The sequence below is a fragment of the Symphalangus syndactylus genome, chromosome 3 (genome assembly GCF_028878055.3).
Source record: "Symphalangus syndactylus isolate Jambi chromosome 3, NHGRI_mSymSyn1-v2.1_pri, whole genome shotgun sequence".
Taxonomy (NCBI): Eukaryota; Metazoa; Chordata; class Mammalia; order Primates; family Hylobatidae; genus Symphalangus; species Symphalangus syndactylus.
In genome coordinates, this window is record NC_072425.2 from 22,616,902 (window position 1) to 22,643,097 (window position 26,196).

Consider the following 26,196-nt stretch of genomic DNA (forward strand, 5'->3'; position numbering starts at 1 on the left):
CTCACCAGCTATCGCCCAGGTTACTAAGGAAAGACTCGTGCGACGGCGGCGACCCCAGCTGCGCGGACGTCGTGACGTCACGAGGCGAGGAGGCGGCGCAGGCGTAACGCGTCACGGGCGGCCTGGTAGCTGGCGGCATTGAGGCGGACGCGTCTAGAGGTCCGTCTGACCGCGGCGTCGGGACCTGGTTTCCGGGCATGAGCTGAGAGCACCACGCCGAGGCCACGAGGTGAGTTCGGCCGCGACATGTCCCTGGACCTCAGCGCTGGGCCCGCTAAGAGGTCTTACAGGAGGCCGCCCTCGCAGGATTGCATCTCAGGCCCCGCCCCGGATTGTCCTGTCGCTGGCCCGGAAATAACAATCCGAGTAATAACCCCTCGCCTGTAGGAATTCGCAGCCAGAAATCGGGAAGCCAGGGTTCCAGGCATGACCCACCGCTTGCTTTTAGGATCAGGTGTCTCCTCTTCTCTGGATTGCACTTTCCCCAGATGACTATTTCTGGCTTCCAGAGTTGTTGCAGCTCAGCTGGAAAGATAAATGTAACCGCGTTTTGTGAACTCTGGTAGTCTAAAGGATTGTTGGTATTGCAAACACAAAGCATTTTGATAGTCCCGTGCCGTCTTGATCTTTTATTACCCTTTACCTTTCCTCAAAAAGCCATATTCTGAGGTGTCCCCAAAATTGTCTTATTTAAGACTCACAACGACCTCGTGAGACAAATAATTGTACCCATTCTAGGAAGGAAAAAGAAACTAAGGCTCCGAGTGGAGAAGCGGCTTGCTTCACTTAGGAAATATTAAACACCAACCGTGAGCCAGGCAGTGTACTTAAGTGCTAGAAATAGAACCGTGATCAAGATTGGTAAGGTCCTGTCCTGTGGGAGCTTACGTTCTAGTGAAGGAAATAGAAGAGGAAACATTAAATAATACATTGAATTAGCATTATGTAGGAGGAAAAAGGTGGAAAAGTGGCTATGATATAGAATAACAAGGGACTCTGTTTAGGAAAGCTTTTGTATTGGGAGGATGCTTAAAGAAAGGTCATGTGACTTGCTAAAGGCACAGTTACTAGGTGCAAAAGCCAGGATTTGAATCCAGACCCGCATATCCTGCACTCTTACCAGTAAAACATGGTACCTTTTTGTGGTAATAAGTATTAATAGCTATTGGTATTATTGCTGATTTTAGACATGAGAAAATCAGAATGTCCTATCATTCAAGTCTCAAATGTCATCTCCTTTAGAGAGGCCTTCCCTCCACTCAATCTCAAGTCGTCCAGTTCCTGTCACATCACCCTGCTTAATTGTGTTTGTGGCATGTATCACTAATTATATCTTCTTTATTTATTTTGCTTTTGTTTTGTCCTGCTCCTCTTCCAAATACAAGCATCCGGAGGATAGGGACCTTGCTTGTTCACTGCTCTGGCTCCAGTAACTAGATAAGTCCTAGATAATAGAAACAGTGAATTTATTTTCTGAATGAATGATTTGTTTAAAAAGTAGGGGGAAAGGAAAGCAGAGGGAAGACAAAATGTGTCTCCCCTGGGATTAAATTTATGTCTGTTTCACTTTTCTCCCAGGAGGTAAGAACAAGAGCTGTGGCTTTTTCATTTCTCTATTTCAGTACATAGCCCAGAGTTTAACAGTTCCTAGTTGCTAGACTTACATTGCTGAACAGATTAAAGATGTGAATGGGAAAGGAAGAAAAATACTCTCATGTGCAGGGTATTCAATAAACAATTACCGAGGGACAGCTGTGCTAGACTTTACAGGGTGTGCCGAGATGAATAAGAGGTAATGGCAGTTGTGACTGACTCCATGGTTCCTGTAGTGCTGACCTCTGAGGTACTTCTGGGTATAGGATATGTGTTCTCTAGCAGGGACTTCTGAACTCTGACACAGCCTGCTGTCTTCCCAGCCCCTAAAGCTTTATTTTACATCTGTTGTCTCATTTTTGGTCCTGGAAGCCTTAAGTTATAAACAGGGCAAAACGTATTAAAGGTGGGGAAACTGAAGCTCAGAGAGAAGTAACTTCCAGTGGAAATGCCACAATTCGTGCTGGGCATGGTGGCTCACACCTGTAATCCCAGCACTTTGAGAGGCCAACGTGGATGGATCACTTGGGGTCAGGAGTTGGAGACCAGCCTGGCCAACATGGTGAAACCCTGCCTCTACAAGAAAATACAAAAATTAGCCAGGCTTAATGGCATGCGCCATTAAGTAATCCCAGCTACTCAGGAGGCTGAGGCATGAGAATCGCTTGAACCCGGGAAGTGGAAGTTGTAGTGAGCCGAGATCGTGCCACCACCCATGAGTCTGGGCAACAGAGCGAGAGTCTGTCTCAAAAAAAAAAAAAAAGAAAGAAAGAAATGCCACAATTTGAAACAATGTCTTCTGACACCAAGGTTTCTGCTCTTTCTACTGCTCTCTCCATCATAATCCTCTTTTCTCCTTGGCTGTGAGATGAGACATTTCAGGAACTAAGACTAGTAATAATTTGAGCTAACATTAATTGAATGCTTCCTAGGTGCCATGCATGGTTCTAAATGCTTTAGGTGTATTAACTCAGTGAATGCACCGTAATTTCATGAGGCATTATCCCCATTTTACAGATGAGGGAACTGAGGCCAACAGCTGTTACAGGGCTACACAGCTAGCAAATGGTGGAACTTGAATAACTAAGGAGGAAATTAGTCTCTTCTTCCTGGTCTGTCCCAAAAGAGTAAGCATGATAATAGCTAGTATTTATTGATTACTTACTGTTGTTAGATACAGTACTTAGTGATTTTCTACTGTCTTTAATCTTCACAACAACTCTATAAAATAAGCACTATTATCTCTCTAGATAATGAGGAAACTGAGGCCTAGAAAGTTCAGGTAATTCATCAAGTCACACAGCCTGCTTTCAAACCCAGTTCTGTCTACGCACAGATTTCTTATATTGCCTCTTCTCTTTGCTATATTGCCTCTTCCATGAGGAAAAGGGATGGAGTGCTGCTCTTCCCTATCCATCGCTTTTAATGCCATTAAGACTCTTCCTGGTGGTTTCCAAGGCTTATTTTGGGTGACAGTTGTTGAACTGAAGTATCATGTAGTAATAGAGACTTTGGCCTCCTGCCCAGTCAGCCTCTGGCTTCAGAGGAGGAAAACTTTAGTTTCTCCACACAGAACCACGCCCCTTTCACCTTAAATGGCAGCTTGTGTGCTCTGGCTGCCAGAGCAGTTGTCCCAAGGGAACTGGTTCTGGGGGCCTGGTTGTGGAATCACTGAGGCCTTTGAAGGACTGCCCAGAGGGCATGCCCTCCTTGAATAAATGTTTGTTGAGTTGAATTTGAAGTCTTGTGTTCACACATTGTTACTCCCCTCCTGCCTGAATGTTCACATTTCCTTTAGTATTTCATAGACATTGATGGAAGCAGAAACCAAAACTCTTCCCCTGGAGAATGCATCCATCCTTTCAGAGGGCTCTCTGCAGGAAGGACACCGATTATGGATTGGCAACCTGGACCCCAAAATTACCGAGTAAGTCTAAATTACCTTAGTTCTTTACCTACAATATTGGGATGTTTTGTCGTGATAATGTCAAGAAGAATTTTCAAGGGGTGTGGGATATACTTTGACCCTTTTACTTACATCATATCTTCGAAGAGATAACGATGTTAGCTTGTTATCTTGTCACGTTTTTTACATTTGGACTCTCCTACTGCAAGGACACGGACTTGGGTATCCTTTAATCCATATATCTGTTTTTTCCTATCTGCCAAAGACGTTCTCCCATTTCCAACTATTTGAATCCTTGTACCTAGTAGCTCTAGGGAATTATTCTCTAGAATCAGCCTTGGGAATACATTTGTACCCAGAATGAAGGAACAAGCAGAAGTCTCGGTACCTTGGCCAACAGGCAGAGGAGACCACTTGACTGTGATTCATGTTAAGCAGCCATAGAACTATAGAAGGTCAGAGTTGTAAGGAACCTTAGAAATCATGTCCCTTTGGTTTTCATTCATTCATTAAATGATTTGAGTGCCAAGTGCCATGCTAAGCAGTTTTCAGACTTCTTAAATCTGAAGAACCTTGTCTTAAAGTAAAAGTAATAATCAGAGCTGTATATAAAATAAGAGCTCAGAGTTGCTTTGACTAAAAGGGAGAAGAGATGGAGCCAAAATCTTTTGTCAACTACTACCCTTACTTTGGCCATCCCTGTTTAGGCTCTGTAGAACTTCTAGGGCTCCATAGAGCACACTTGACAACCTCTGATGGGACCCACCTTTTTTATCCTACATAGAGGAAACCAAGTCCCGAAAGACAGAAGTACCTTGCTTGAGTTCACGAAATTGATTGAATTGCCCTGACTCCCTGCTCTTTTACATCACAGGCATTGAGATGAAAAGGAATTTCTTAGCTGAGAAAATTGAGAGGTTTTCCCTTCTGCCAGTTGTTTAATAGGGGGAGGGTGGTGGTTGGTGGCATAGTAGAATGAGTGGATTGGCCTGTATGAGGTCAATGCTGAAAGCCAGTTGTTTTGTTTGTTTCCTTTTTTTTTTTTTAAGACAGTCTTGCTCTGTTGCCCAGGCTGGAGTGCAGTTGCACAATCTTGGCTCACTGCAACCTCCACCTCCTGGGCTTAAGCGATTCTCATGCCTCAGCCTCCCGAGTAGCTGGGACTACAGGCATGCGCCACCATGCCGGCTGATTTTTGTGTTTTTAGTAGAAATGGGGTTTTGCCATGTTGACCAGCCTGATCTCGAACTCCTTACCTCAAATGATCCACCCACCTTGGCCTCCCAAAGTGCTAGGATTATAGACTTAAGCCACCGTGCCAGGCAGAAAGCAAGTTTTGAGCATATCGTCAGTCCTAGAAGTTACTCCCTTTGGAATAGTGTTAAAGACAAGGGGAGGCTGGGCACAGTGGCTCACGCCTATAATTCCAGCACTTTGGGAGGATGAGGCAGGCAAATCACTTGAGGTCAGGAGTTTGAGACCAGCCTGGCCAACATGGTGAAACCCCGTCTCTACTAAAAATGAAAAAATTAGCCGGGCATGGTGGTGCATGCCTGTAGTCCCAGCTACTTGGGAGGCTGAGGCATGAGAATCACTTGAACCTGGGAGGCGGAGGTTGCAGTGCACGGAGATTGTGCCACTGCACTCCAGCCTGGGCGACAGAGGGAGACCCTGTGTCAAAAAAAAAAAAAAGGTGAAGGGAGGAGATGAGGAAACCTGCTTCTTTGAGTGTGAGATGAGACAAGGTATATATGAGAGTTAAGATTAGGAAAGAGAAGAAAAGGATATAAACTTATAAATCAGGATTATAACAAAAAGTTCCTTAAACCTGCTCAAGCTCATATCAGCCAAATGTAAATATATTTAGTTCCCTTAGAAATTATGACGGTATTTAAGATGTGTTGCCCACATATTATGTTACCTTGGTCACAGGGACCCTAGAGTGGATTGCATTTATTTCGATTCTCTTTTATGGGTTCATGGCTTTTGAGGGTGAGTATATGAATCTGTCCACCTCTCAATTAATGTCTTTTCATTAAAGAAATTTTTTCCATCATCCAAAACCCAGGCTATGAGGGGATGCTCATAGTGGTTTCCATTCCCACCTCTGCCTGTCTAACTGGAAATCTAAAGTGTGGAAACAATGTTGGTTTTGTTGGCTGCACTTCTCTGTAATGAGACTTTTGTTCTAATTGTGTCCTGCTGCTTGACGGGAAGGTTCAAATGGGCATTTGCCACCTCAGTTTATGTCATAAGTTGGAGTGTGTGGATGTTTTTTTCAATTAGAACATTGGCAGGAACATTGAATCAGAACTTTCCCACTGATACCTCTGCTCTTTTTACATCAGGCCAGAGGTAGACATCAAGTAATAAACTGTAGATCAGAGCATGCTGGCTAGAAGTGCTGGGCTTTCCCTGTGGCTGGCTTCTCCACTTCTTATCACCAAAGACCATTTTTATTATTTTTTTCTATAGATTCTTTTTTCTTCTTTTTTTTTTTGACAGCTCTGTCACCCAGGCTTGAGTACAGTGGCACAATCATAGCTCATGGCAGCCTGGAACTCCTGGGTAGCTGGGACTACAGGTGCTCGCCACCATGCCTGGCTAGTTTGTCGTTTTTTTGTTTTTGTTTTGTAGAGACAGGGGTCTCAGTATGTTTCCTAGGCTGTTCTCAAACTCCTGGGCTCAAGCAGTCCTCCTGTCTTAGCCTCCCAAAGTGTTGGGATTACAGGCGTGAGCCACTATGCCTGGCCATCCTATGGATTCTTTACCTTAAAACATTTTATCTGTCAAACAGACTGGTTTACTAAATTGTAATAAATGTATGCTTAAAGATATAACCACTACTGAGCACGGTGGTTCACACCTGTAATCCCAGCACTTTGGGAGGCCGAGGCGGGTGAATCACAAGGTCAGGAAATAGAGACCATCCTAGCCAGTGTGGTGAAACCCCATTTCTACTAAAAATACAAAAATTATCCAGTTGTGGTGGTGGGTGCCTGTAGTCCTAACTACTCAGGAGGCTGAGGCAGGAGAATCACTTGAACCCTGGAGGCAGAGGTTGCAGTGAGCCGAGATCACACCACCATACTCCAGCCTTGGCAACAGAGTAAGACTCTGTCTCAAAAAAAAAAAAAAAGAAAGAAAGAACTACCAATCATAGCTTATGGTTAACATGAAATGTTAATATTACCTCATTTAATTTACTTAATTACAGCAAAGGAACCTGACATTTTAGTAAAGTAAATCTTATCTTGTAGAAATAGATGATTTCCTTCCATGTTTTTGAAATACAAAAACTTCTGGATCTTGTTCCTCTGAAAGCATGTAATGGTGAGCCTGGATGAACTATAAAATGCAGTAATTCCCAAACACTGAAGGATTACATAATGTAACTTATGTGAATATATGGTACCTGTCTTGTATTGCAATCTCAAAAAGTATTGCTTGAATCCAAATCTCTAAACTTCTAATGACTCTTAACAGAAATTTGCAGAGCAGGCTGGGCACGGTGGCTCACGCTTGTAATCCCAGCACTTTGGGAGGCCAAGGCGGGCGGATCACGAGGTCAGGAGATCGAGACCACGGTGAAACCCCGTCTCTACTAAAAATACAAAAAATTAGCCGGGCGTTGTGGCGGGCGCCTGTAGTCCCAGCTACTCGGAGAGGCTGAGGCAGGAGAATGGCGTGAACCCGGGAGGTGGAGCTTGCAGTGAGCCGAGATTGCGCCACTGCACTCCAGCCTGGGCGACAGAGCGAGACTCCATCTCAAAAAAAAAAAAAAAAAGAAAAGAAATTTGCAAAGCATCCTCCAGCTTTCCTGTTTAAACCTACCTTCTATCCACAAATTGCTGCTAGTTCCTACCATTTCCCCATTCAACAGACCCTTCTTACCTCTCTCTTTCCTATATGTGTCCCTACTCTCCACCTGATCTCTTTTATAAACTGATTTGAATACCTCTCCCATTCAAATATTCTTTTACCTCTTGTTAGAAGACATAAACTTACTGTCATGAATGAATATGTAAAACAATGACAATTTTTTTAAATAACCACTTTTCCACCCAGTTTTTTAGTTTTTTCTGTGATTATTTCTGGTCATTCTATGTGTGTGTACCTGTTGATTATTAATCTGAGTCCTGCTCAAGTTACACTAGGATGTCTATCAGTCTCCTCCCAACAGAATATGCGTTTCTGACTGTCTAACACTCTAATATTACTCTTCTTGTTTGTTTATGTTCACTCTGTGGTTGTAATACTGACCATTGGCTGGGCACGGTGGGGCTCAACGCCTGTAATCGCAGAGGCAGAGGCGGGCGGATCACGAGGTCAGGAGATCGAGACCATCCTGGCTAACACAGTGAAACCGTGTCTCAACTAAAAAAGAAATACAAAAAATTAGCTGGGCGTGGTGGTGGGTGCCTGTAGTCCCAGCTACTCGGGAGGCTGAGGCAGGAGAATGGCGTGAACCCAGGAGGCGGAGCTTGCAGTGAGTCGAGATCGCACCACTGCACTCCAGCCTGGGCGACAGAGCAAGACTCTGTCTCAACAAAAACAAAACAAAACAAAACAAAAAAATACCATTTTAGGGCTACGTTAGATGCCAGAAATATTTATATGACTAAATACATCTTGGAGATTAGGATTTGAGGGAGTGATGATGCATTCTTGTTTATGGAGGTAGCAGATTCCAAACTTATGTTCTTTCTACTATATTCTGATTCCTGTCAACTATATTATATGTAATAATTTCTTACCTACAGAATGAGAATGTTCAACTAAATGATCTGAGCATTACTTCTAGCTCTAATACTGTATGAGTCTCTCTTGCATAACCCCTTAAAACTTTGTGAGGTAAGTGGAACAGATATTATTTTCCCTATTATATAGGAAATGAAGAGTGAAGTGAGTTGGCTCAGTATACTGAAGTAGTTAATGATAATTTCCACCACCTAATTTAGTGTTTTTTTGCACAAATATTCTAATTTTTGAACAGTCACAACCAAAAGTATCCTATTTTAGATCTTAAAATGTAAGGTTTTCTTTTTCATTGTTGTGAGACCCAATCGAACTGTAAGCATAAGCAATACCTCTGAATATCATTATTAGTGCCATCCACAAAGAAGCTGAAAAACTTAATGACCTCAGACATTATCTATTTTCTACACTGTGGTTTCCTTCCTAAAAGGGATAATACCGACTTTCAAGTATTAGATGTGCTGTGTAAAATGCCAAATTTGTAGCCACTGTATTATGCATATAGAAGTATGAAAGAGAACAAAGCTCATAGAAACGCTAATAGGAGGAGGAATCTGAGTGGAGCGAAAATCATAAATAAAGGCCTATAAGTACTAATAAGAAAGATTGTTATGTGTTAAGTAGAAAATCAGGAAGATCTTTCTGACTTAAGCAAAGTTTGAATACTGGATGGGAATGAAAATAGTGGCTGCATAGATAGAATACTCTCAGGTTAAGACAGAGTCTTTAAAATTCCTTCAGACAAGCCTGAATTTCATGAAAAAGAGACTCATTGTGAGTGTTTAGCAGGAGACTGACATAATGAAAGTGATGTGGGTTTGGTTTTTGTTGTTGTTGTTGTTTTCTTTTTGAGACAGAGTCTCACTCTGTTGCCCAGGCTGGGGTGCAGTGGCTCAATCTCAGCTCACTGCAACCTCCACTTCCCAGCCTCAGGCAATCCTCCCACCTCAGCCTCCCAAGCTCAGGCAATCCTCCCACCTCAGCCTCCTGAGTAGCTGGGGGTACAGGCGTGTGCCACCACACTCAGCTAATTTTTTTGTAGAGACAAGGTCTCACCATATTGCCCAGGCTATACAATGATGTGTTAGAAGAGAAATTTTTACATCGATATGTAGGATGAAGGGCAGAAACTGAAGGTGAAGATTAGCTAAGAGAGATCGCCATGAACCACTCTTGCCATCAGTTATCACCTAGATAGAGACAGTGAACTTGGAGACTGATGAGTGAGTCTGAGAGATGAGGAAAGTGATTGAAATGGAGTGGAAGGTTGAGGTGATCCTGAGGTTTCTTGCCTGAGGAATATAAAAAGATCATGTTCCCCCGACCAGAGGGATAGCTAGAAGGATCATCAGTTTGTGGCAGGGAGGAATTCAGTTTGGGGTATGTTAAGCAAACTTAAAAGCAGTGGAGAGCCATCCAGGTGGAAATGTCCTTCTGACACAGACTTTCAGGGATAAACTAGGTAAGCTGTAATGCAAGGGAAAATAAATGCATGAGCATGCGAGAACAGTATGTTCACCCCCGAAGAAACAGGTTGCTCTCTCAGCCCATTCCTTATGTCTCCTCATTGTCCATACTTCTTTTTATGTCTTGGTTTACATGAAACAGCCTTCACTGTTTGGTTACTTAAATTGGAAACACAATAAGACCGTTTAATAATGTACTTATCATAAAACATAAAGACCCATCTCATAGTAATTTCTATATCCATTTATAAAGAAAACTTTCTCTACAACAAATTGTGCATCAAAAATAATCTTAAATGTCATTTCATGGGCTTCCAATTGCCTACAACCTGAAATTAAAATTCCCTCAGCCCACGACATCCTTCACAACCTGTCCTCTGCCTACCTTTCAGCCCCATCTTACTGGCTACCCCCACTCTACTCCAATGGATCAGACCCTTTTTCACCTTTGTCTTTAGTACTCACTCACACTGACACAACCCAGTCAGATACCACTCCTTTCACAAAGCTCTCCTTAACCACCGCCTTCCCTGCACCATTGGTCTTCATTCTGTGTGCTCGTATTCATCCCTCTGTGTACAAGCATCACATTGTTTTGTAATTGTTTGATTACATCTCTCTCTGTCTTAACTAGAATGTGAGGTTCTTGAAGGCAGGAACCCAGTTTTATTCATCTGCATAGCCCATACGCCTGCTTGGCTCTAGACACATTGTAGGTATCTATTTTAACATTTGTATGGATTAATTATTTCTGTGCCATTAGGCAGAAAAGCTGTCTTAAAGACCAATTACAGAAAACACTGATTAAGTTGCAGATATATGTGTGGGGCTGGTGTGCTAATTTTCCAGCTCCTGAAGGCTGCAGGGCGCACATTTCATTAAGTGAAGCAAGCCTCTGCTGAGTAGTGTGCTCTCCCGCACTTCAGCAGCAGATAAAAGTGCTTGCAGATGTGAAAGCAAGATCCTTCAGGCTTTTTTCACTATCAGAGCCTGCAGTCCCCATTACCAGGAAGCAAAATAGTAAACATTTCATTCCTTTTGTTTTGGTGTTCCGATAATTTTAAGAAATTATCAAACAAGAAAAGAAATCCTGGAGAAGTTGAAAGACACAGATCTAAGCAGATGTTCCTGGAATCTTAAGGTCACACTTCTTGGACAGAATGTGTTTGTTAGCTTTACAAAGAGTAATCTTTTGCCGGTGTGTTTTTTTTGTTGTTTTTTCTTTGTTTTTTTTTCTGAGTAAATTAAAATTCATTTCTTAGGAAATGCCAATCGTGTTACCTCCTGCTTCTAAGCAGAATGGAGCTAATGAAAAGATGACCAGCCCACAGTAGCCTTAGATTGGTTTTTTTGTGTTTTTTGTTGTTGTTGTTTTGAGACGGAGTCTTGCTCTGTCTCCCAGGCTGGAGTGCAATGGTGCGATCTCGGCTCACTGTACCTTCTGCCTCCCGGATTCAAGTGATTCTCTTGCCTCAGCCTCCTGAGTAGCTGGGACTACAGGCGTGCGCCACCACGCCTGGCTAATTTTTTTGTATTTTTAGTAGAGACAGAGTTTCACCATGTTAGCCAGGCTGGTCTCTAAGTCCTGACCTCAGGCAGTGCACCCACCTCAGCCTCCCAAAATCTCAGGCCTGATACAGGCATGAGCCACTGTGCCTGGCCTAGCTTTTTGTTTGTTTGTTTGTTTGTTTGTTTGTTTAGGTTTGACTCCCCACTCTGTGGCAACTGGCACGGTGTTAAGCTTTGAATGGATTTAGTAATTTGAAGATACAGCTGTGAATTAAAGACCCTGGGGGAGACTCTTCTCACCCATCTTTTTGTGTGAGAGACTCACCCTTGCTGTAAGCCTATTCAAAAAGTCAAGTAAAACCACACATTTGCACTTAAGGTGTCTTCCTTTCCCCTGAAGTCACATTCTCTTTAGTGGTTGAGGTGTCCTGATGGGAGTTGGGAAGTTAGAAAGTAGGGGATCATGGTGGTTTTACCTTTCAAAATAGACCAGATTAACATCCACAGTATGCCTTGGGATCCTTGCATTTGTCCCAGTACTAAACCTGTATTATGTCTTTCTTGTTCCACTGTGTCAAACACTCGATCCAGGATAATGGACTTGCTTGTTGATGTGCATTAGTATCAAATTTAGTATAGTGTATGGTCCATTTCATATCTTTCTGCCTCCCAAAGGAGATGCTTGCTCAAGAATAAAATTTTGATGAGTTTCTCTTAGAAAACAATGTGAATATAAATGTGGCTATAACGACAACTTTACTGACTCCCTGTGGGGTAGAATTCCCAGTAATAACAGATTTAGCATGTGGGCCGATACCTTTTTAGTATCACAGGGACAGCATTGTTTAGAGAAAGCCTTGACTCCATTTGAATAGCACGGAGGATGCCAGGAGGAAGGCCAAAGGGAAAGGAAACGGGAGAGCTGTTGGTTTGTCTCACCCCCACATCAGATGACAGGAAGTCGGAATTGAGATTAGCCACAGCAACCTGTTAAGGCCACATCTGTTTGAATAACTTAAAAGCTCTATAGAAACCAAGTAAGTTTTGGAGTAAGGAATTTAATAGAGGATGAGGGGCAGAGTGGTAAGCAATAGCTTGGAGTGAACATCCTGCCAGAAATAAATTTCTCCCTTGACCATCTGTATTCTTTACTTGACCGTACCCTAGAGTATAGACTGTTTGAAGGCAACTGAGGTTGGTTAGTTACCCATAGCTGGATGATTTATAGGACTGGCCAGGTTCTCCTGCCCTTTGTGAAACCGGCCTCAGTCACATAGTTGTTCCACATTGTCCTAATGTTCAGTCACATCAGTCATTGAAACTCTCAAGTGCTATGGAAGTATCACTAGCTGTGGTTTGATTAATGGCAGAGTTTCTCACAAGTACAATTTGGGTCTAAGAATTAACTACAAAATCTAATAGGAAGATCTTCCAGGACTGTTTTTTTGTTTGTTTGTTTGCATGAATGCATATATGTTTGTTACTTTGTTTATTTTTGAGATAGGATAGGCTTTGTCTTTTGGAGGATGGGTGTGTGTTTCTGATGGAGTTATAGTTATTCACAAATGCCATTTCATTGCCAAGGAATTAAAAATAAATAAATCAACACCATTTTTGAGCTTTTCTCCAAAAGAAAAACAAATAGTGCTTGTAGGCCAGACAGCTGTTTGTCAGGTGTGGTTTTTTTGTTTGGTATTTTTGTGTTGGACAGATGCATAGCCATGACAATTCTAGTTCCCATACCAAATAGAGGCAAACAACTCTGTTTGCCAAATAAACTAACATAGCAGTTTAGAGGAAGGCAGGGGGCTGGGGCGAGAGATTTCATCCCTGGGGTAAATTATCTCCTGCTTTTATCTCACACTTCAGACTGAGTGGCCAACAGAATTCCCAGAGCATACTCATGGACTCTTCTTTCTCCACAGATACCACCTCCTCAAGCTCCTCCAGAAGTTTGGCAAGGTAAAGCAGTTTGACTTCCTCTTCCACAAGTCAGGTGCTTTGGAGGGACAGCCTCGAGGCTACTGTTTTGTTAACTTTGAAACTAAGCAGGTAATTAAGCTTTCTCCCCATTTTATAGTATTTATCAAGCTCTGTCATAATTATTTGTGCATGTCTCTTGCCTACTAGAATAGCAGTTCCCTGTAGGCAGGAGCCATGTCTGATTCATCTGTATGCCTTACACTGAGTCCTAAAAGAGATCCTCAGTAATGAATTAGTGACTTTCACAATTCACTCTCCCTTGGCCAAGGTTTAAGGCAACTGACTGACCTGCATTTTTGACCAAATGCATTGGGATGCCCACATTGGGCACATGTACATCCCTCTCCCTATTCTCTTTTGTTTGTTGCTTTACTGGCTGGCCAACTGACAAAGCCTTCTTTTCTTTCAGTAATTTTGCCCTGTGGTACAGAAACCTACCTGTGATGAGACTCCCACAAAGACTCTTTTATTATTTCTTCTCAAGGTCTCAGAACAAATGCATATAAATTTTAATGTATGTAGAATAGAGCATTCACCTTCAACCATGATATATACATGGATCTCCTTGTATTAACATTTAGTCCTTGAAGTGGAAGTGCATTGATAAAGAAATTGAATTTGATTGTTACTAAATGTAGAGATGCCGCATAGTACTTATAAATTTATTCATCATATGTAAGAACATTGCATAGTTAACATTATATTAATAATTTAGGCCTGGCTCACACCTGTAATCACAACTACCCAGAGGGCCGAGATGGGGAGATTGTTTGAGACCAGCCTGGGCAACATAGTGAGACCCTGTCTCTAAAAAAAATTTTTTTAATTATGTGCGATGGTGCACCTATAGTCCTAGCTACTTGGGAGGCTGAGGCAAGAGGATCACTTGAGCCCAGGAGCTCAAGGCTGCGGCAAGCTCTGATCACACCACTATACTCCATCCAGTCTGGGTGACAAAGCAAGACTCCATCTCATAATAATAATAATAATTTGTATGAGTGTTTTTCTTATTCTAAAATTAATATGTGAATATTATAGATGAAAATATAATAACTGAGAAAGAAAATGTAAATCACTTGGCCTAATACCCAGAAATAATCACTATTAACATTTAGTCATGTATCTTTCCAGTCTTTTTTTGTTTCTTCACATTCACACACACATAAACACACATTACACAGTGTTGTAACACACAAATAGAATCATATTATCATGTTTATCATTCAAAGTATACTAAAACTTTTCTACCATTTAATCACATCGAGGTAACATTCTGTATCTTGATATTGTGGTTTCACTGGTGTTTGTACGTGTGTGGAGGAGGGTAAAATCATTGATCTGTGTTTGAGATTTGGGCATTTTATTGTATGTGACTTAGACAGCATTTAAAACTAATCATTTTTGATGACTACATAATGTGAATATATCATATATGACTAGTCCCCAATTGTTAGCTATTTGGGTTGTTTTGCTGGTATTTGGGTTGATTCACTAGTATAAATATCACAAGAGTGAGTATTTTTACAGCTCTAATTATGTATATTTGCCACATTTGTGGAGATGGAATGGCATCATCAAAGTCCATGCATAGTTTTTCTTAATAAAACTGCCAGATTGTCTTCAAGAAATGATATATCAGTATGTTCTGAGATTGTATGGTAGTGTCATTTGTCCTTGCCAGTGCTGGGTATTTTTTATTTCCTCTAATTTTTGTAAATATGATAGCCAATAAGTAATACATTGTTATTCTGATTGTTCAGGTATTTTGAGGGAAGTGAAATAATGCACTATAGAATTAGCACTTTTTTTTTTTTTTTTTTTTTGAAATGAGGTCTTGCTCTGTTACCCAGGCTGGAGTGCAGTAACACAATCATGACCCACTGCACCCTTGACCTCTGGGTTCAAGTGATCCTCCCACCTCAGCCTCTGCAGTAGCTGGGACCACAGGCACATGCCTGGCTAATTTTTGCATGTTTTGTAGAGACGGTGTTTCACCATGTTGCCCAGGCTGGCCTCAAACTCCTGGGCTCAAGCCAACTGCCCTTCTCTGCCTCCCAGAGTGCTGGGATTCCAGGTGTGAGCCACCACACCTGGTCAGCATTTTTAAATATTCTATTCTTTCTTAATGATAAAATGAAGTGTGGTGAGAATTCTTTTTTTTTTTTTTTTTGAGACAGGGTCTCTCTTTGTCATCCAGGCTGGAGTATAGTGGCACAATCACAGCTTAGTGCAGCCTCAACTTCCTGGATTCAAACAGTCCTCCCACCTCAGCCTCCCAAGTAGCTGGGACCACAGGCACACACCACTACCCCAGCTAATTTTTGTATTTTTTTGTAGAGGCGGGGGTTCGCCATGTTGTCAGGCTGATCAAACTCCTGGGCTCAAGCAACCTGCCTGCTTCGGCCTCCCAAAATGCTGAAATTACAGGCGTGAGCCACCATGCCCGGCCTAGGAATTGTTGCAGACAACTAAAATCAGTGATCATGTTGGGCACAGATGTTGGTTTAAAAACACTGGATTAGGCCGGACGCGGTGGCTCACGCTTGTAATCCCAGCACTTTGGGAGGCCGAGGCGGGCGGATCACGAGGTCAGGAGATCAAGACCACGGTGAAACCCCGTCTCTTCTAAAAATACCAAAAATTAGCCGGGCGTGGTGGCGGGCGCCTGTAGTCCCAGCTACTCAGAGAGGCTGAGGCAGGAGAATGGCGTGAACCCAGGAGGCGGAGCTTGCAGCGAGCCGAGATCGCGCCACTGCACTCCAGCCTGGGTGACAGAGCGAGACTCCGTCTCAAAAAAAATAAAAATAAAAATAAAAAAATAAAAACACTGGATTAGAGTACAAAGCCTAGTTTATATTTCTGGCTCTTTTATTTATTAACTTTGAGCAAGTCTCCTAACCTCTTTTGGCCTCAATTTTCCATCTAAGAATGGGGATTAAAAATACATATCCTTCTTACCTTATGGGAAGTTGGGAGAATAGATCAAAGTATAAAAAAACATAGTAGGCATTTCATAATATTTTTAAATATATGAACTTTGAAATAATGTATACCGGTAGAAAATTATTTTTAAAAAAATTTAAAAATAAGATGCCCCTGCTGGCAACTTATTACTGCTCCTACTTTGGAACTAATAGAGTGCTCTATGAGTTCTCATTCACCAAATGAAGCTTAAAAGATAAAATGTTTCTTACCTGTCACTCTAGCTTTGTGTGCTGTAGTGGGGCAAGGATGATTAGTGAATATCCAATGCCTACTACACAGTGAGAACTCAGTAAATATTTGTTAAATGTCATACTGGTAGGTTCTGGAGGAACAAGAGAATCACCAGTAAAACCAGACTGGAATGCCTACTGGCTTCTATAGCCTCTCCCTGCTCCCTGGGACATCCTATTCCTCCTTTGTTCCTTAAGGGCTTCTTCACCCTCACTAAACATGGGTTACACTTGGCTGAATGCCTCATGGATGCAAATGGGGCAAAGAAGGTTTGGCAGGATGGAAAGTACAGCCAGGTTTCCTGGGAATGACCTAGAGTAACTGTTTAGCCAGCTTCAGGAATTCCTTTCAACCGTATTACTCCTCTCTCTGATGGGGAAAGGGTCAAGGAACTTTCGGTTCTGAAAACCAGGTGCATAGATTGACTCACACAGATACCTTGCTAACGGTCTCTTTGACTCACTCCTGCTTTTTCCGGCCTAGTTTCCTTGACTCCCATGCCCTTTAAAGCAATTACTCCTCACTATGAATCCAGGGAGTATGCCCTAGTCCAGGATATGTTTCCAGGGCCCTTGCGGGGAGTACAGTTTCTCGACATAGGAGGTGCTACCCTACCTAACAGAAGTGCATATATGGCTATCACCTAATAGGAACAGCACTATTACTAACATATGTTAAGTGCATATCATATACTTCATGCTTTACATTCTTTGAGTCCTCACAACAACCACTGAGGAATAAGTATCCATATTATCTATTAAAAATTATACATTATTTATCTATATTTTACAGTTGACAAAGCTAGAGACACTTAAGTGACCTGCCAAATACCGTACTGCCAGCAAATGACAGACCAGGATTTGAATTTTTGTCCGACTGACTTTAAAAAATCACGCCCTTAGCCGGGTGCAGTAGCTTACGCCTGTAATCCCAGCGCTTTGGGAAGCCGAGAGGGGCGTATCATTAAGTCGGGAGATTGAGACAGTCCTGGCCAACATGGCGAAACCCCGTCTCTACTGAAAAATACAAAAAAATTAGCCAGGCGTGGTGGTTCATGCCTGTAGTCCCAGCCACTCGGGAGGCTGAGGCAGGGGAATCGCTTGAACCTGGGAGGCGGAGATTGCAGTGAGCCAGTATTGCACCACTGCACTCCAGAGCCTGGTGACAGAGCAAGACTCCGTCTCAAAAAAAAAAAAAAAAAAAAATGCCCTTTTTAAAATTCTGCCTTGTAAAATTGTAAACCCTTGCCAGTTATTTACCAAAAACAATTTATTAGAAACTCAGCCATCAAAGCTAGTGAGGCCCTGTGAGAATACATATAGCTAGTTAAGCACTTCAGTTTTTAACTAACATTTGTCCCTTTCCTGGACAGGAAGCAGAACAAGCCATCCAGTGTCTCAATGGCAAGCTGGCCCTGTCCAAGAAGCTGGTGGTGAGATGGGCACATGCTCAAGTCAAGGTATGTCTGAGAGGCTAGAAAGACATCAAGCCTCATCCTAAACAAGCCTTCTGAAAGATGGTTGTCCACTTACCCGTTTATGTCCCAGTCTCTTCACGCCTGAAACAGCCATACTTCAGTCTCCTACTTGTATCTACAATGTGTGTTGCCAGATTTTTCTTTTGAAAACATCTCAGGAGGGATTAAGTTCCTTGGTTATTTCTCTCCACATGCCCACAGATCCTGGTTTTGATTTTCTCATGTGGCTAATATGTACTCTCAGACCTCTGTCATTTCTTTGGGTGGAGGGTTCTTTGGGGGAAAAAAATATATATTTATTTTTAAAATCAGTTGCTGTAGGCATTATTAGACTCTTCCCGGCCTCTGACTCTGTGGATAGTTTGAATTTGTTTATTCTAAATGCTTGAGAAATGGGTAGTTTCTATGAGTGCTTAAAGCACTGGCATCTCCTTACTCCAGAAATCTTGGCAGTTACTAGGGTGTGGGTTCATGGGACTTTGCAGTGCCTGTATTGTGTCTAAGTCCTGAGAAGTAGCAGGCTGCCCTCTTCATTCTGTAATTAGTCTCTTGGGAGAATGCACTAGAAAAGCTTCAGCCATTTAAAAAAACAAAACAAATGGCATTCTGTTCCAGCTGGCACAGAGGTGGTAAAGTGTGTTGACTGGAGCGTTCCCAAGAGTTGATCTGCCTCCTTCTGCAGTGGGGACTTGAAAAACCTGCCTGCACAAAGATCTGTGACAGTTTTGAGTTGGAGCTGAAATCTTTAGCTCTAAGCATGGTTTTTGATCAGAGGCTCTCTACCACACTCCCCAACAAACTTCCCAGTAAAGAGTCACAGAGACTAAACAGACATTTAAGCTCAATGCAAGCTGAAAAACTAAGTTCAGATACTTTAGATCCTTCTGAGTATTTCAGGTAATCACAGAGCCTTCTCAATTTCTAGGACACATTGCCTTAAAAATAGAAACAACAAGGAGAATTACCAAACGCTTTTTTACTCAAGGGAAAATCAAGTCTCATTTACCAAACTCGTTTTTTCGTTCTGCATCTCATTGAAAAGGCACGCAAGAGAAATCATCCTCCATTCCTGTCTTTCATTTGAAAATCTCTGTGCCTCACGGTTCTCTTCTCCTATAAATCTTTTTTGACCAGAGGCTGTTGATTGCTCTTCAATATTATATTTACTTTTTACAAGAAGTATGTAATTATCTGGGTAGGCGTGGTGGCTCATGCCTGTAATCCCAGCACTTTGGGAGGCTGAGGCAGGAGGATCACTTCAGCCCAGGAGTTCAAGACCAGCCTGTGCAACATAGTGAGACCCTGTCTTTATTTTTTCTAATAAAATTTTAAAAGAAAAAAAAAGTATGTAATTATCTGGCATCAAATTAAACTACTACTTTACTGTAGAATGTTTTCTGTATCAACACCTGAAAGCTGTTACAACTTTTATTCTTCACTCAGGCCTGTTAAGAGTTGAATATTATGCTTGGTTGGTACTTTGCAAAATTTAAAGGTTTTTTGTTTTTTGAGATAGGGTCTGGCTCTGTCACCCAGGCTGGAGTGCTTTGGCAAGATCTTGGCTCACTGCAACCTCTGCCTCTCAGGCTCAAGCAATCCTCTTACCTCAGCCTCCTAAGTAGTTGGGACTACAGGCATGTGCCAGCATGCCCGGGTAATTTTTGTTGTGTTTTTTTTTTTTAAATGGAGACAGGGTTTTTGCCATGTTGCCCAGCTTAGTCTCAAACTCCTGAGCTCAAGCAATCTGCCCACCTCGGCCTCCCGAAGTGCTGGGATTATAGGCGTGAGCCACCGCGCCTGGCCAGTTTAAAGTATTTTTAATAAAATAAATATTGTAAAAGGTGATATGTGACAGTTAAAATAAGAATATAAGAAGGCCACCCTCCTGTGTATTTGTACCATCTGAGAAATTGAAAGTTGACATTTTTTTCCTACCAAATAAGGAGGAACTGATGGCTGGATGGAAGCTTCTTTTTCTAAACTTACAGCTTTTAGGCCAAAACCATGTGAAGTTTTTCATTAATTCTAAGTGTAAAGTGGTCCTAAGATTGTCTAGAAGTAAGCTGATGATATACTGATGGTATTAGTTTCTGAACCCACGCACTACAGTAAAGGGCTGGTTTCTGCCCATGTAAAGTAATTTCTCTCTTTCTCATTTTCAGAGGTATGATCATAACAAGAATGATAAGATTCTTCCAATCAGTCTAGAGCCATCCTCAAGCACTGAGCCTACTCAGTCTAACCTAAGGTAAGATGATGTACTATAGAAAGACACAGTAATTCAGGAGCTTCAGCCATTTCATTATTCCATGTCTTCCTTCATAAAATAGTGAGTCTTCAGACTCTTGGAATTTATTAACTTGACAAGAGAGATGTTCAGTTAGTCTCCAGAATGTATACATTTCCTCTCCTTCCATCCACCCAAGGTCATATACTCCCCATTTACAGAATCATTCCCTCGAAAAAGACTGGGTGTAGCTACTACACACCAACCCTTGTGCTTGGCACTGAAATTACGAAGACAGATCAGTCATTACCCTAAAAGCAAGCATTTTAATAAGGCCTTGGGTCTCTTTGGCATTTGTCATTATATACTAATTTTTCCCCAATCTTAAGTTCCCTTATACAAAATTTTAGTTTGCAGATGTTTGATTCTGTGTACCATTGCAACAGCCATAACAGTTTTGGTTCTAGTTTGTACAAATTGTTAGTTATTTGAAATTTAAAAGAGGAGAACTAAGGGTTGGGTAGAGGAAGGGGAAGTTAAGTGGATGGTTGACCAGAAGTAGAAGGTGGGTTTTTTGTTTGTTTGTTTTTTGTTTTGTTTTGTTTTGCCTTGTAGCCTGAGGAGACATTTTAGCAATAACAATAACAATAGCTAGGATTTATTGAGCTTACTCTGAAGCAGGCACTGTGCTAAACACTTTACGTGCAGTGTGTCAGTTACTTATGGCTGAGATCACACAGATGGCAAATAACACTCAGCATTCAAAGCCAGGTCTATTAGACTTCAAAATTCAGTCTTGTAGTTACTACTTCAAAGAAGCCCCAGGCTATAAATGCAAGACTAAAGCCTGTTCTGGGGTACGGGAAGAAAATACGTGAAGGAGCATCAGTGATACGTAAGGATCAGAAACTAACAATTCTAAAGTCAGGAAGTGATGCTTATTTGGGTGGAGCACCAAGCAGGGGGAATAAATGCCTTTCTTGTATATTATCTGCACCAAACAAAACAGATTTACAAGCATCTCATTAAACCCAAGGGAAGATGTTCCTGAAATGTTTTCAGGAATAGTAAATTGGTAAATTTAAATTCATTTTATAGTTACTCATGTAAGTTTAATATGTTTTTTGTTATTTCGTGCTCTAGGGAATTAAGGGACTTCTGTAGATTCACTGGGAGCATATATCCGCTGTGTTATTTTCCTCATAAGATTTGAACCTCCTTGATCACAGATTGATTTCCATGAAGGTTTTCATAAATCTAACTAACTCCTGTTGGAAAGAGATGACTGCATTTATGCTTGATGGTCTTCATGTTACAATGAACATGTCTTTAGTTTCTTATGATTTGTATATGCCACTTGTTTACAAGATAGCCTAGGGTTTTCCATCTATTTTTTTATCCAGAGGACCTCAGCTTACATCTCTCTGTTAACATCTATGCCTAATGAGAGAAGGTTGCTTCCCTGTGACTTACACAAAATCAGTGACCAGCTGTGCCATTAATGGAAGAGGGGCCAGAATGCATCTCGGTAATACATCAGTGTTCTTTTTCTTGTAACTTGGTTTTTAAATTTCTTACCCGTGTATACCTTTCGAGGATGTCCAAAAGGCCATGTATACACTCCTTCCAAGTTTCTCTCGCTGGCCATAGACCATTAACAGCGTCAAGAATGGAAAATGAAGGTAGCCATAGGCCAAAAAATACCTACTCCCTGAGTGCTCTGCATTCTGATCCAGGGATAGCAATGATCTCAATCAAAAGCAAATTCCTCACAACTTCTCTAAGATCTCCTCTCCCTTCCTGTATAATATAGGACTATTCAGCTCTTAACTTGATGGAGAAGAAAAAATGAGGGCTTTGGTGATGAGTTGAATCCTCACTGCAGTTTGTTAACTGTGTGAACCCTGGTCATATCGCTACCTCTGCATTTTTTTCTGTATCTATAAAGCATGCATGATAAACTGTGTAGAGCCATTGCAAGGATTAAAAACATTATAAGTAGGTCGAGTGCAGTGGCTCATGCCTGTAATCCCAGCATTTAGGGAGGCTGAGGCAGGAGGATTACTTGAAGCCAGGAGTTCAAGACCAGCCTGGATAACATAGCGAGACTCCATCTCTACAAAAAAAAGTTAAAAAAATCAGATGGAGCCGGGCGCGGTAGCTCACGCCTGTAATCCCAGCACTTTGGGAGGTCGACACAGGCGGATCATGAGGTCAAGAGATCGAGACCATTCTGGCCAAAATGGTGAAACCCTGTCTCTACTAAAAGTACAAAAATTAGCTGGACGTGGTGGCACTCACTACCTGTAATCCCAGCTACTTGGGAGGCTGAGGCAGGAGAATTGCTTGAACCCGGGAGGCGGAGGTTGCAGTGAGCCGAGGTTGCAGTGAGCTGAGATCGTACCACTGCACTCCAGCCTGACGACAGAGCGAGACTCCATCACAAAAAAAAAAAAAAAAAAAAAATCAGATGGATGTGGTGGTGTGTTCCTGTAGCCCTACCTACTCAGGAGGCTGAGGCAGTAGGGTTGCTTGAGCTCAGGAGTTCAAGGTTTTAGTAAGCTATGATGGCACCACTGTACTACAGCCTTGGTGGCAGAACAAGACCCTGTCTAAAAAAAAAAAAACACAGTATAAGTAAAATGCACTGTGCCTGGCTCATTGTGAGCACTTTGTAAATGATAGTTTTTATTAACATGCATTCATCAGTAAAAAGAGATTGTATAGGATTTCCAGAATGGTTTTTTTCCGTTTTTATTCAGTGATTCAGGTGAAACCTGGGCTTTTGAGTCAGTTTGTATTCAAATCTCTGCTCTATCGTTTACTTGCTGTGTAACATTGGGCAAATGAACTTTTCTGTGCCTCAGTTACATCATCTGCAAAATAAGGAATATAACCTATCTTATAATGTTGTTTTCAATTCTGCAAGAATTATTTTTAGTACCTACTCTCTGCCAAGCATTAAGGTGCTGAACAGTGTCTGCGTCTGAGGATCAAATGTAAAAATATATGAAGTACTCCTAACAATGTCCGGGCTTATGTTCAAAACTTAATAGATGGATCAGACTTGATCTGTTTCTTAGAATGAGAGAATTCGTTATTTCTCGCTTTTATATAAAATGTTTAAATGTTTGTAATTTAGTATCTTGTTGCTTCTCTAATATTCCCAAGAGGCTGAAGGAGATGAACTATACAAGTATTTTCTGAATGTACCTAGGCCCACTCTGATCCTCTGCTATTATTTTTCCAGTGTCACTGCAAAGATAAAAGCCATTGAAGCAAAACTGAAAATGATGGCAGAAAATCCTGATGCAGAGTATCCAGCAGCGCCTGTTTATTCCTACTTTAAGCCACCAGATAAAAAAAGGACTACTCCATATTCTAGAACAGCATGGAAATCTCGAAGATGATGGTTGGGAATTACTGTAGCAGCAAAAGCAAATTGGTCTCCACACCTAAAATCGTCTGCCTTTGTAAGATGTGAATGGTACTATTCAACAGAGCACAATCACATGTTAACATTTGGTAACATAATGTTTTTGGATGTTCTTATGGATGTTTCTTCGCTAAACTATGTATGGAATTGAGCATCGTCCAGAATAAATAGGATTGTATCCCAAATTGTGATTTGAACCCTGGGATGCTCTGATTGGCTGATTTGTTTGGATTTGTAACTCCAGAAACATTCTATAGTGTGCCAGAGCAAAAGGCAAATACACAAAATATTATTTAAATCAGGAAACTAAATATATTAACATTTATTAAAAATTTGAGCAGTTTTCTACGCTCATGTGTCTTTACAACATGAAGAAAAAGTAAAAGGCAGGGAGGGAAGTGAGAGACAGATTTTAAATCATGTTCAGAACTGTTGCTCCAGAATTTACTATGGCAATCCCTCCAACTGGACTGAAAAAGAGAAAGTTCTTGGCAAAAAGGAGCTGATTCTTTGAACAAATGTTGTAGTAATCTGTTTAAGAATTATGCTTATTGTTTCAAAATCCCAACTAGGAAAACATGGTGTATATCTTAAAATTGTTCGTGTTGACAAAACTAGAATCAAATTTAACATTTTATACCACAACACAAGTTCTATTTGGAAAGTGAACTTTTATTCTATAGCAATGATTTTTTTCAAATCTAAATAACCATGCCTTCTATAATAACAAATGTTGCTATTATCATGGGACTTTTAAAATAACATTTATTGCATGGGATTGTTTTCGTAGCATGAGAATGTTCTGTTTGGAATTATATCATGGTCAGTCTAAATAGAAAAAGCAAAATTTCTTTGAAAACCTAAACATTGCTATATTGGTCACTATCAAACATACAATTTTCTAATAATTGTGTAGCGGTCTAAGTGGAAGAGATTGCATTATCTTGTGCAGGACGAGGAGAGGACATGCAGTGGGCACAGAAAGTCAATGGAACAGACGCCACTGTGGCACCAAGACTGTAATGACTTTGTGTGGTAGATAGTTTTAAAGGACTGCATGCCTTGGAAATGATTCTTCACTTGGAGAACATACTTGCCTCTAGATATGTTTGTCACTCTAAGCATCCTGAATATAACAATAGAGAAAGATAAGTCAACCAACAGATTTGGGGATGTGTTTCTTCAGCACATTTTGGTCATTTTGGTGCCAAGTTTGACATACTGTTTAATTGGGCAGCACCTTTGCTCCTTTACCAGGTATGTATCACTTCGTTACTCCAGGTGCCATTCTTGGTGATGACAGAATGTTTATCATTATCGTTGTTAGCAAGAGGAAGCTTTCATTATAGGAACTTAACATCTTCCCATGAGTATAAATGAATTTAAGACATTTGAATCAAAACTTCAGTAGAGGGAGGTTTTAGAATTCATAGAACTGGTTCAAGGAAATTCTTTTTACTTTTCCCAAGGTTAATCTTTTTAAATATCTCTAGACATCAAATACTTTCTGTATGTATTAGCTGTGTCTGTCTATGATGCAAGTAACTCTCCTCCTGTTTGGGGGATAGTTCAGAGAGGTAGGAGCATTATCTCCCATTTTTCTGGTGACTTCTTGGAGTATAGAATTCACCATTTTATCCGTAAGTCTTCAAAGGATTATGGTGGAGTAGAACTTACATAATGCAAAATAGTCTTCTATTTTTAATAGGAACTTAGAAAAACCTTCGAATTATATATAGAGTTGTTTCCTTTAGAAACCAGAGCTATTTATTTGTATTTAAAGCACTGTTTATTATTTGTACTGATTCTTATCCTTCTGTGTGAATAAATGTAAGACCGTGTCTGTGTGGTTCTGTCTTCTCTCGTTCACTTACTGGCATAGACTGCAGTTCTCTGACAGGCTTGTTTCCAGTCAGGAAACATGTCCACGTGGGGTGCTGCTTCTAAGTGCCTTCTCTGCAGAGGGTTCTGGCTAGAGAGTCAAACTCAGAGGCAACTCTCTTTACCCTTTATGCCTGCCTACCTCTGTTGTTAGAGGTGAGAAGAGAGACCAGCTGTTTCCGTGGCAAATGTCACTGTTTGAAAAGAAGTTGTTAATGGAAATCTCTGCAAGTATCGTACTATGTTTAGTCTCTCATAGTAGAGATTTCAAAAGAATAAATGTATGTATCCTAAATATGCTGAAAGCAGTCTGATGAAAGGTTTTTAAATTTCAGGTGTTAACTTGGTCAACTCTTTGTTAGGAGGTTGTCTATACTTTAAGTGAAATTATTCTTTGGTTTACTGGTTAATTATTTTGGTTTGCTAAAATTATGTCACTTACAATTTTGATTTATATACAAGAGTGAAGAAGGAAATATTGAGGAGAGACGTATGAACTATTTTCTTCATCTCAATTCCTATTTTATCAAATGCAAAATGTAATCCTAACCAGTTGATTTTCTGTAATTGGTACCTTAGTACTGGGGAGGAGTATCACATTAGGAAAGATTTTTCAAAGCATGTCAGCTGAGGCACAAGAATCGCTTGAACCCAGGAGGTAGAGGTTCCAGTGAGCCGAGATTGTGCCACTGCACTCCAGCCTGGGCGACAGAGTGAGACACCGTCTCAAATAAAAACAAAAAG

The 26,196-nt window shown here is 41.1% G+C and overlaps 2 protein-coding genes across 6 annotated transcripts in view; one reads left to right on the forward strand and one right to left on the reverse strand.

Annotated features, from left to right (window-relative positions):
- Positions 1-199, reverse strand: part of MRRF (mitochondrial ribosome recycling factor) — a 64,466-nt gene extending 64,267 nt beyond the window's left edge. For 3 of the 5 annotated variants that reach the window (XM_063636024.1, XM_063636025.1, XM_063636026.1), the window contains exon 1: positions 6-80. Coding sequence is in view for 1 of the 5 variants with exons in the window: in XM_055271211.2 (XP_055127186.2) it covers positions 6-199 (194 nt within the window). In the remaining 4 variants the exon portion in view is untranslated. Of the gene's footprint in view, positions 1-5 lie in introns of all 5 variants that reach the window. The other 2 variants (XM_055271211.2, XM_055271215.2) reach the window with 2 other exon arrangements.
- Positions 63-25,412, forward strand: RBM18 (RNA binding motif protein 18). Its single transcript, XM_055271217.2, has 6 exons — positions 63-229; positions 3,392-3,520; positions 13,158-13,284; positions 17,804-17,890; positions 20,071-20,156; positions 23,386-25,412. Exons 2-6 carry the CDS (start codon positions 3,408-3,410, stop codon positions 23,543-23,545), a joined length of 573 nt encoding a protein of 190 aa, XP_055127192.1. The 5' UTR covers positions 63-229; positions 3,392-3,407; the 3' UTR covers positions 23,546-25,412.
- The last annotated feature ends 784 nt before the right edge of the window (positions 25,413-26,196 follow it).